At 37.3% G+C, this 12,328-nt stretch overlaps 1 protein-coding gene across 6 annotated transcripts in view; it reads right to left on the bottom strand.

Annotated features, from left to right (window-relative positions):
• PIK3R4 (phosphoinositide-3-kinase regulatory subunit 4) overlaps positions 1-12,328 on the bottom strand; it is an 83,519-nt gene that overhangs the window by 11,606 nt on the left and 59,585 nt on the right. For all 6 annotated transcript variants that reach the window (XR_012125641.1, XR_012125640.1, XM_073222988.1 and 3 more), the window contains 3 exons: positions 11,582-11,792; positions 9,191-9,356; positions 205-369 (listed from right to left, as the gene is read on the bottom strand). Coding sequence is in view for 4 of the 6 variants with exons in the window: in XM_073222988.1 (XP_073079089.1) it covers positions 205-369; positions 9,191-9,356; positions 11,582-11,792 (542 nt within the window). In the remaining 2 variants the exon portion in view is untranslated. The remainder of the gene's footprint in view (positions 1-204; positions 370-9,190; positions 9,357-11,581; positions 11,793-12,328) is intronic.

Below are 12,328 nucleotides of genomic sequence, written 5' to 3'. Positions count from 1 at the left end.
AAATTGGCAGAAAATAAGATGTGCAGACATAGTTTTCTGACAGTAACTACATGTGATAGAGCTGAGCTGGAAATAGAGTTTTATTTATTTCATGTGCTTAAAAAAAGTACAATAGTCCCTCAGTTAATCCAAAATACCCAGGGGAAGGATGGTTAAATTACTGTAATGCACTAAATGCAGTTTAAAGCCACAAAAGATAGATACCTGCTTTGTAGAGGATGAATTTTAGGAGACTTGGGCAGCTTAGATGATTCGATTCCAAGAAGCTGGACAGCACCATTATCAGATGCTACAGCTAAGTAATGGGAACCCTGGCAGAATGTGAGCGTCTTGACACGTCCTCCAATTCGGCTGTACGTAAGAATAGACCTGCACAGAAGAAAAATAAGATTGCATTTCTGAAAGGCCGCAAGAGCATTATTACTGTGAATATTAAATAAATACCTGTAAGACTATTAACAAACAAAAAACTACTACTTGAGGTCCGTTTCATGTCTTTCATCTTGTGCCTAAACCAAGAATCCCCCACAAAAGCACTAATACAAAGTCACCTTTTCTGCTGATATTTCCAAATGGCCATCTCCACACATTTCTCTCCTACTGTCCACTCTTCGTGCCAACTGGAAACCCCACACTTGTGGCCCTGGTCCAGTTTTCCTTCCTGGGGTGACATTTTGCACCCAGCAGTATCTGTACCATCAGTTACCAAGGGATCCTCAAGATGCAGTCTGGCATAGCAGGAAAAGTGCTGGTTGTGCAATCAGCTGAGGTCCCAAGTACAGACTACTCACATGATCTTGGTCAGGACACTTAATTGACCCTAGGTCCTGGTTTACTTATCCACAAAACAAAGACTGCCCAATTTATCTAAATGAGACATAGTGAAGCTCAAATGGTACACAAATCATAGAACACTCATAAATGCAATATTATTCAGCCTCTCTCACACACATGCTGATCCCTCAAACTGTCCATCCTCCTTCCTTAAATTAAGGGCCAAGTTTCCAAATACTGATCTACACAAGGTACCACTCCTGATCACCAATTCCCCCCTTCATTACCTTCCACATGGGCTGCACACCCACCCTTTGGAGGTGCCATACCTCTAAAAGGCCACAAATGCCTTACCACCAGACTTATTAATCTGTTTTTTGCAATTTATTTCCTTGGATTATATAAATTATACATACTCAATATACAAATTATCAAAGTACAGAAAAGCAAAAACATTTATAATTCTATCACCCAGAGAGAAACACTATTTTTATACTCTTTCAAAAGGTTTCCTATGCATATTATAATAAATTCATATTCACTTTTTAAAAAAAATATGGAATATTTTATATTTTCATTAATGCCTTTCTAGTTCACTTTTTAGTGTTGTTGAGCTACAACTTCCATGCCATGAAGTATGACATTTTAAAGTGCAGACTTCAGTGATTTTTTTAGTATATTAACAGAATTCTGCATAGATCATCAGTATCTAATACCAGAACATTTTCATCATTCCTAAGAAACCCAAAAAGAAACTGATTTCATTTCTATTAGCATTGACTCTCCATTTTCTTCTTCCCCAGGCCCTAGAAACAGCTAATTTACTTTAATTTTCTATGAATTTGCCCATTCTGGATATTCCACATAAATGCAGTCATACACTATGTGGCCTTTTGTATCTGGTTTCTTTCAGTGAACATGTTTTCCAGGTTCATCCATTCCTTTTTATGGCCAAATATTACTCCATTAGGTAGATAAACTACACTCTACTATCTCTTCACCAACTAATGAAGATCCTTATTATTTGACCTTTAAGCTATTATGAATAATGCTACTATAAACACTGTGTGGACACATCTCAGTGCATCTAAGGCCCAGCCAGTACAGCAGATGGTTAAAGCAAGCCCAGGACAAATCTATGGGAGAAATGGAAATGCCAAGAGGCTAGGTTTCTTGCACAAGCCTGTTCTCTCTCTCTCTCTCTTAATATTGAGATGTAATTAAACACCATAAAATTCACTCTTTTAAAGGGGTTTATGGTACGGTCACTCAGTTTCGGGACCATCACCACTATCCAACTCCTGAGCATCTTCACCACTCCCCCACTCTATAAAGAATACAGACTTTATAGAGTTAGTCCGGGAAAGTCACTAAACAGATAGCAACATCATCCGAATCTTACTCCCAAAGTGACATATTAATTAGAATGTCCAGTTTTAACCAAAAAATAACAAGTCAGGCAGTCCCCATCCCTGTCAGCAGTCACTCCCCAGTGCTCCCTCTCCAGCTCTGGGCAACCCCGACTCGTCTACTTTCTCTGAGGATGTGCCTGCTCTGGACACTCCGCATGACCAGAATCAGGATGCTCGCTGGTCTTTGGATCAGCTTCTTTCACTTAGATCTGTTTTCACGGCTTATCCATGCTGTACCTGAACGGATATTACACTCCTTTCTATGGCTAAATGACATTCCACTGTATGGAAACATGACGTTTGTTTATCCATTCAACAGCTGAGAGGACACTGCGGTTTCCACTGTTCGGCTATTACAAATAAATAATGCTGCTCTGAACATTTGAATATAGATTTCTGTGTGAACAAATGTTTTCAACTGTCTTAGGTTTACACCTAGGAGTGGAACTGCAGGGTCATAAGGTAACTCTATGTTTAGCATTTGATGAACTGCCAAACTGTTTTCCATTTTACATTCCCATCAGCAATTATAAAGTTTCCATTTTACATTCTTATCAGCAATTATAAAGTTTCCATTTTCCATTCCCATCAGTAATTATAAAGTCCCAATCTCCCCACACCCCTTTCGGTACTTATCACTGTCCCCCTGACTGTGACCACCCCAGTGGGTGTGACGTGGTCCCTCCTTGTCGTTTGCGTTTCCCTAGTGACTGATAATGTGGAGCATCTCTTCATATACTTACTGGTCCTATTTGGAGAAACACCTCTTGGAATCCTCTATTTTTTTAACTGAGTTATTTGTCTTGTCATTGTTGAAAGAGTTCTTTATATATTCTGTATTTTATATAATTTTAGATACATGATTTACAAATATTTCTCTCATTCTGTAGGTGTCTTTTAACTTTCTTGATAGTGTCCTTTGAAGAACAAATGTTTATAATGTTACAGTCTCATTTGTCTCTGTTTTTTCTTTTGTTGCTTTTCTTTTGTTAGATGTCATATTTCAGAAATCTTCAAATTTATTGAGGCTTGTTTTATGGTTTAATCTATGAAGTGTTCCATAGGCACTTGAAAAGAATCTGTATCCTGCTGTTGCTGGATGAAGTTTCTGTTGATATTTGTAAGATCTGGTTGGTTTCCGGGTTCGTTCCTTGTTGCTCATATGCCCACTTGCTCTATCCATACTAAAAGCAGAGTATTAAAGTCTCCAACTATTACTGTTGCACTGTCTATTTTTCCCTTCAATTCTGTCAGTTTTGCTTCACTTGGGGGCTCTGTTGTTGGGTGCATGCATTTGTGATTACAAAAATTTTCCTAGTGCACTGACCAGGAGTTTTATCATTATAAAATTTCCTTGTTTGTTTCTAGTAGCAATTTTTGTCTTAAAGTTTATTTTTTATGATCTTAGCATAGCCACTCAAGCTCTTTTAGGTACTGTTTTCATGATGTATCTTTTACAGTCCTTTCACTTACAACCTATTTGTGTCTTTGAATCTAAAGACAGCACTTGCAGCCAGCACTGTCATATCATGTTTTTTCATACTTTCTGACAACTCTGCCTTTTGACTACATTTAACGTGACTACCAATAAGGTCGAATTTTGTATAACCTTTCAGTATTTGTTTACTCTCTGTCTCATGCCAGGTTTTTCTGTTGTTCTCCTATTCCTCTATTACTGCCTTCTTCTGTGTTCCAAAGATATTTTCTAGAATAACATTTTAACACCTTTGTTTCTTTTACTATTATATTTTTGAAAGGCTTATCTTTAGTGGTTTCACTGGGAAATACAATTTTTTAGTGGTTTCCCTGGGATCTAAAAATGATCAGAGTAATATGAACTTAATTTCATTAATATACAAAAACTCTGCTCCAATATATCTCTGTTCCCTCCTCCCTCCCACATACTATTATTGTCATACGGTTACATATTTATATAAGCCATCAACACAGTTTTACAATTATTTCTTTATATGATTATTTTTTAAATCAGAGAACAGGTAAAAACAGTTACAAATAAAAATAATTCGTACTGTCTTTTATATTTATTTATGTATTTACCTTTACCAAAACTCTATTTCTTCACATAGATTCAAGCTACTGTCTCATATCTTTTCAGCACAAAAGACTCCTTTTAGCCCTGTTTTTGTATGCCTTAGAAAGTCTTGACCTCGTTTTTGAAGGACAATAGTACTGTATATACAATTATTGGTTGCCAATCTTTTTCTTTCAACACTGGCCTCGTCTTCATTTCTGATGAAATGCCAGCTGTTGTTTCTTCAAATATTCTTTCTGCTCCTATTTTTCTCTTTCTCCTCACCCTCTACTATGTGTCTACCAAGCTTAATGGTGCTCCACAGGCCTCTGAGGCTCTGCTCATTCTTCTTTATTCTTTTCTATTATTGTACCTCTGATTGGATGTCAATTGATCTAGCTTCAAGTCCCTGATTTTTTTTCTCTTGCCAGTTGAAATCTGTTGTTCAGCCTCTCAAGTGAACTTTTCATTTCTGTTATATTTTCAACTACAGAATTTCTATTTATCATTCTTTCTCCTTGTTGATATTATCAATTTAGTGAAACATCATTCTCATACTTTCTTTTTAATTCTTTAAACATAGTCTGTTTTAATTCTCTGGACATGTTTTTCAGATCTAATTTAAAATTTTGTCTACTAAATCCAGTGGGATCACTGAAGTACATTTTCCACTGACTGCTTTTTTTTCCTGTGTATAGTCTATACTTTTGTGGGTTTTTTGCCTGACTTGTTATTTTTTGGTTAAAACTGGACATTCTAATTAATATGTCACTTTGGAAGTAAGATTCGGATGATGTTGCTATCTGTTTAGTGACTTTCCTGGACTAACTCTATAAAGTCTGTATTCTTTCTCATATGTGGCCACCATAGTCTCTGTTGAGTTAGCTCAGTGGTCAACTAATGACTGGACAGACATTTCCTGGTAAGTGTTCCAGCCTTTGTTGGGGCTGGGTTTGTGTTATGACATACTTTCAACAAAGCAATTTACAACTCTACCATATCCTTCATTTTCCTATTTGTACAGGGTCTCAGTGTCAGCCAGAGGTGAGAACTTAGGGTCTTAGTCCTTTCTTGGGTATGTGCAAGACCCTATGCATGCATGTGGCTGAAGATACCCAAGAATACATCCAATCTTTCATCTCTATCCCTAGTTCTGTGGTCATCTCTTTCCCTAGTTCTTCTTTTAACTTTCTGGTCAGACTCTTGCTAACTACAACGGTCATGCCACCTCAGACAGCCTCTATGCTAAACAAACAGCACTAATAATTTCAGCACATGTCCTGTGAGTAGAATTCTTCTCAAAAAACAGGCCCTAAGAATGAAGCTATTCAACAAACTGCCAGAAAGGTCAGAGTGACAATTTTCTGGAAATGAAGCTTTTGGGGAGTTCTGAAGCCATTCGACCCCTCCAGGGCTACAAACGGCTGATTTTCATGGCTACTGTAGGTGTCGAACTATAAGATTTCAAAGCCACTTAACAGCTTGGTAGATGGGCATGAAATTAGAGAACATGGCTCTCTGTTCTGAGATTCAGCTGTTTTTCTTGAATAACATACTTCAGATTGATATAGGACTTTAATTTTTAGAGTTCTGAAAAATAATATTTTGATAGTTTTTGCCAGGGTTCTCATTATTTTTCTGGAAGAGTAGATTTTTGGAAGTCCTTACTCTGTTGTTCCAAAAATAGAAACCCCACATAGGCTCTTAAATCTACTTTTCCAAAAATATCAATATATCATATCAAAATATTTATTTCCACATCAATTTTATATTTATACAATCACTTGTTTATCCAATTTCACCTCTGTTACTGAATCTTTAGTTTGCTTCTAGTTTTTTACTATTATGAAGAAGCCAATCTGAACAGCCTTAAAATGAAATCTGAGTTTATTCCTAGTTATTTCCTTAAGATACAGACATCATAAAGACTTGATATATTATTGCCAAAAAGCCCTCCAGGGATGATGGATGCATCATTCCACCAAAGTGCACTGCATGGGAATGACCAATGGCCTCACTCGGCTTTCATGCTCTCACTCACACTTTTTCACTGCATTTGACAGGTGCCTTTAAGTCCCTTTCTTAAAACTCTCTTCTGTTACAGTCTGATGTACATTAAATGGTTTCTTCTCTCCCCTTTTCTGACCACTCTGCCCTGATTCCCAGAATTCAATATTCCCTAAGATTAAGGCCCCAGGATTTAGGCCTGTATGGCCCTTTATGCTTTCTTTTCTTCAGAGCAGCCATACCCCTCAAAAACTTCGACTCCAGTGAGTCTTCGATATGAAACCCTAACACTGATAACTTCCTTGAACACCCTCATTTTGTTTCAACTCGTCATTAGGACAAAACTTCATTTAGATGTTTTATTATTTACATTTAACAAGTACCAAATGCATCAACCTCTCCTAAAATTGAGAAGTTAAATGAGCCAAAACTAGGTAGCACAAGAGGCATATGTGTAAAATATAATTTAGAGTGCTATAAAGGATTAAGTTGAAAAAATTCTATGTAAAAGTTTAGAAAGAGCAATTTTTCAAGAACTAGTTCCCAAGGGACAAACTAAAAGTTAACTCAAATAATAAAGAAGAAAATGGCAGAGCCAAGATCCAGATGGCCTAAATCACCAACCGTAATTCAGTGAGGAAGTCAGGACTGAGAACAGGGTGGTCAGCTGACAATGCACAGCGGGGACGCCTCAGTAGTCAGAGTATGTGAGTAACATTTTCTAAGAAAACACATCTGTTTTTCTCTTCTTTTCCAGCCACAGCTGCTTCCCCTTGGGTTCTGGCAATAATAATGGCTTCCTTCTCCCCTAATCAGTTCATGAAGGCATGTGATGAGGGCAACTAATTCTGTTCCCCTGCCCTCTCCTCCACCCTGGAATGAAGCCCCTCTAAGCCAAGGCCTATTGCATTCCACAAACAAGAGAGCAGCTGTGTCCAGAGGAAATTCAGTCTCTTTATCATACAAACTTCCCAAAGACTACACAGCTAAATGGCCACATTTTCTGGGAAATCTCTGTCTGAAATGTCACACTGAGATAGAGAAGGCACCAATCTATCACAAAAATCATCTGGGAATTAACAAGTGAGGTTTTTGCAAAGTTAACAGATAATAACCTTAAATGAGAGGTTTACTCATGTTAATTAATTTATTTTTCTAATAAAAGGGACACTGAATGCAACTGACGATGGTAATAACACAGAACAATTTAGAAAATACTAAATCAGAAGAGGTGGTTAAAATAGTAATTAAAATGCTAATAATGGTAGGAAAAAAAAAGAATGGCTGCAGACAGGGAGGAAGCAGGATTCTACATACATAATGGGACATGAAGGAATACTGGTGACAGTTGTTTCTGTATCTTAAGAGTGGCTAAGGTTGCACAGGTGTATGTATTTACTGGAACTCATGGACTGGTTCACATAGGATCTGTGTACTTCATACCATATCAATCTTATGGCAAAAAAGAAAGAACTATAAACATACTGAACTCTACTTAATGACATGCATACTGAAGTTCCTGGGGGAAGTGTGCAACTTACTTTGAAATACATTTTAAAATGATGAATTGACAGGATAGATAACTATATGAAGTAGCAAATACAGTACAACTGTAGAATCTGTGTGGCACGTATACAGGTGTTCACTGTGAAACTCCTCCAACTTTTCTTTTAAATTTGAAAATTTCATAATAAAATGTTGACAAAAAATTTTTACATATAGCCAGAATTCTTTTGAGTTTCAGTTTATATTCTGACCAACGCAATGCCACGACAGTGAGCAAGAAAATAGTAATTAAGCATGGTGTAAAAATACAGAGCTGTTTTTAAAAAATAACCACCACCAACAGGTTGGTAAATAAAAAGCAAACTTTTGTATTATTTTAGTTATCAAAAGTATCTTGTTGTTTGGCAGTTTTATGGTTAACTATGGTTAATGAACCAACAAAAAGAAAAGGAACAGAGATCCCCCACACCTTTTTATGCACATGAAATTCAATTTTGATTTCTAGTAGTTTTCTCTTCAGATCAACCAAACTAAGCACAGAACAAATACGAATATGGTACAACTAATGGGATAGGGGTAGGGGTGGGGGTGGGGAGGCAGCACCCAGACTGTGTATCAAATAGAGACGTAACTATAAAGTTGTACAAATCTAACATACTTTTTATAATCACACTTAATCAAAATCATATCATGCATATTTAAAGAGTCTTAGGGATTTCAAGTCATAAATTATCTCCATCTTGACCATAACAGTGGGGCAATAGCGTAACAAGTTTTTCCTTACACCTCTACCTATTCAATGATTTTTTAACTTTCCTTCTGTTCATATTCCATCTAACCCTTTTAGCAAATCTTGTAGGCCCTACCATCAAAATGTATCTATAATCTCAGCACTTCCCACCACCTCTGCCCCTTGCTTGACTTACTGTTAGCCTCCTAACTGCTTCCGCCCTGCCCTCTTCAGTCTGTTTCAACAAAGGAGCAAAGCCATCCTGTTCAAGTGCAACTCAGATCATGTCTCTGCTCAGAACCCTCTAAAGGCTCCGACCTCACTCACAGCAGAAGCTGACGTCCTTTACAGCAGCCTGCAGGCCATGCAGTCTGGGCCCTGGTAGCCCCCCTCCTGCTCACCACTCAGGCCACACAGACCTTCTGCTGTTCCTCAAGCATGTTCTCTGGGAGGCATTCCCTAGCCAATCTATTTACAATCCTACCTTGCCCCACCCCTACTTCATTCCCTACCCCTTTCCTGCTGTGTTTTTCCTCATAACAGTAACATAACTTTTTCTATCCAACATGTTTTACCCATTTTTACTGTTAATTATGTGTCAGAAGCTGCACAGAACAGTTGTTTTTGTCCATTTATCATTGCTGTATCCCTGGTGCATAAACCAGCGCTTCAGTGAGTATGTGTTGGCTAAGTCAATGAACGAACGGATTCTCCTCTAACATGGGCTACCTGGTAGTGGTGGTCTTCCCCTCCATCTTTTGACTGTTCCAAATTTTCACTGTGCCATCATTTGAACACGTTGCAAAAAGTGAGTGTTCATCAGAGACTCTAATCCGGTTCACAGCCGATTTGTGTTCATGAAGATGCGCAACTAGCAGCCCTTTAGGGCGCCACCCTAAGGAGAAGCAAGGGACTGTCTTCAATTGCGGTTTACCAACACAATCTTTCCCTACCCCCACCCCTAGCTACAGCCGCCAACCACCAGCGTGAGAACAATCCTAGGAATTGAACAAAGGTAACAAGAGCAAGCCAATACAGAGAGGTGTACTGGACCATGAGACACTATCACACCATTATCAACTGAGTAGGGCATCAAAGACAGCAAGTAGGTGTTGCTCAAATAACCTTGGGAAGACTGCACTGGGGGGGCCCTTCCCTCGTATCTGAGAAGGCAGAACCGTCTCGCTGCACAGAAAAACCCTGACTACTTGGCTCAGTAGCAAGGGGTGAAGACCTAGAGAAATCAGGTGCTAGAAGCAGCCTGGGACTGAGTCTTAAAATGCAGATCTACCATGACGTGTGACCTTGGGGTACTTACTGAACACTCTGAGCTTCAAATTCCTCAGTGCAAAATGAGGGAAATATTACTTAAGCCAAAGGATGACTATATGGGTAAACACGACATAAAAAGAGTCTAACATTGTCCCAAGCCCATAGTAAACACCCAAATGTTGATTTCCTGTCTACCTGTAATCACTTATTCTATGGTATCAACATATCAGGATAAGCAGCACAATGAAAGACAGCATCAGCTAGCCCCTGAACTGTCTAGTACTTTATGACAACTATACATTTGTTTTATTATGTATATTCTTTTTGTGTATGATTAATTTCCACTAATAAATTATAAATTTGCTGAGGCCACAGACTGTGTCTTTCTCCATTCTGAATCATTCACAGAATCTAGCATAGGTCCTTGCTTGTAACTTTTTTTGTTTAATGAATAAATTTTTATATTAAGTATAAAACTGTATAATACTTAGTAGTGATCAATATTAAAATAAAATGGAAAGCTTTGCTGAAGATCATACTGTATTGAGAGTCAGTCCAGTGCCTAATTACATGATAACAATGTCATGTTAGAATGAAATGATTTCTTCTTACCAAGAAACAAAAATGAAACCAAGACTATTGCCAAATCTGGCACACTCTGTGATTAAAAAATAAACTGTTTTCCCTTGACTATCTAGCTCACCACAGCTGAATGTGATTTTTAAGAAGGATGTGTTGGATTTGGAAGTGATCAAAAACACTTTGCCATGCAGTCTAGATAATCTACTGGCGAGGCTGAACATTTCCCTATAGAGAAAAATCAATCTCACACAATTTCTCAAGTGTGGAAAGAAAAAAATCCAAAGTCCAACATTCACAGCACATTTCCTGAACCACAAAATTTGACACCTTTTCTGTGATTACTGAATAAAATGAATAGCTCCACTTAAGTATAGAATGCCACTTATAAAGATAGATTCTATCATAAAATAGACAGTTCTGTGGTCTTTGTTTTTAAAGAAGGGCAGGTTAGAGACATTCAACCATATCACAGAAACAACAAACATTGGATATTTATTTTGAAAAAAAACTTATATGACTAAAGATGCCACTTGCCACTTAACAATATTTTTTAAATCTTTTAAATCATTGATCTCTACTTGTCTATACATAATAAGCACACTAGGCATTTATTCTCAGTTTTCAAGTTACATTTTTATTATTAAAATTTATATACAGAAACTCACTAAAAATGTTTGTAGAATCTGCAAATCTAATATCAAAGACTAGTTCACTGGGGCACATCTGTTAACATAGCTGAGCCACATTTTCATCTGAAATATCCCTAAATGTCTTTTAAGTCTTCTTAGAATATAGGAATGTTTTTCCAAAATCTTAAGGATGATAATCACTGAGTGGGTGGGGTTAGAGATGATTTTTGTTTTCCCTGTTAAAGTATCCACTATTATTAACCTTTTTTAAAAGAAATTAATAGATGTGAAACCTTTGAGAAATTAAAAGCCAGAGTTTACTCCAAGAAGCCTAACATTAAATGAGAAAGTGGCATTGACACTAAGAAGGCAGGTAAAACCTAACCTATAAGTGGGAAAAGGGGTCACAGACAAGCTGAAACAGCCCAGTGCCTCAACAAGACACTGTAAGCTGCCCCCAGGGCTAAGAAGATCCAAATGCCACAAATAATGACTTCTAAGATTTCTCCCTATTGCTTCTTCCTCTGGACTCCCAGAGTGACAGCGTTTTTTTGATTTTACTTCCTTTGATGGGCAATTAATGATCAGTATCCTGTATCAGACACTGGGCTTCAGCACCTATCAACGAGCTTTTTACCAGGTGGTGGTGGTTTGCTCTCCCATTCAGCATTTTCCATCATCTGCTTAGCTATCCTCTCTGCATTACACTGCTCCCGCTTCTGCTGTATGAGCTGCTGAAGTTCAGTTTTACAGGTTGTAATCCGAATCTGGTAAGTTGATGGTGAAATTGTGCTACTTAAAACCTGTATTGTTGGTTTTCTACTTTGGACATTTGTTACTTCTGGAACCTGAGAAACAGAGTTACAGGTATTTATGTCATAAGCAAGAGTGTATTTGATAAAATGTACATGTTCTCTCTATTCATGGTATCAGCTTTTGGTACTTATTAATGCACCAAGTTTTAAATCCATTTACATACAATGACACAGTTTTTCTCAATGAAAACCTAGTTAAAATGAAGTTTAACCACCATTACTACATTTCCAAACCTCTACATTATTAAAAAATATTATCAGTGTGGCAATAACATTAAACAAAAACCCTCATTAATTTAAGTGTAATGAAGAAACAGAATTTTATCAGTTGTTTCAGTTAATGCTTTTCATTTAAAATATGAGTGGCTAGGGAACCTTAAATTGCAAATTTATTTCAAATATATCAATCTCATGACATTTCTCAGACATGGCAAATTTGGGATTTTTCTTCCCACAATATTACAGATATAATTTATATATCTGTGTGCATATGTGTGTGTGAAGAAGAGTAAAAGGAGACTTAAATGGTTCACCACAGCCGATAATTATCACAGTTCATAATGATGTCA

The sequence above is a fragment of the Manis javanica genome, chromosome 15, assembly GCF_040802235.1.
Source record: "Manis javanica isolate MJ-LG chromosome 15, MJ_LKY, whole genome shotgun sequence".
Lineage (NCBI taxonomy): Eukaryota > Metazoa > Chordata > Mammalia > Pholidota > Manidae > Manis > Manis javanica.
The sequence above is the reverse complement of the archived record's forward strand: the minus strand, read 5'-3'. Positions and strand labels throughout refer to the sequence as shown.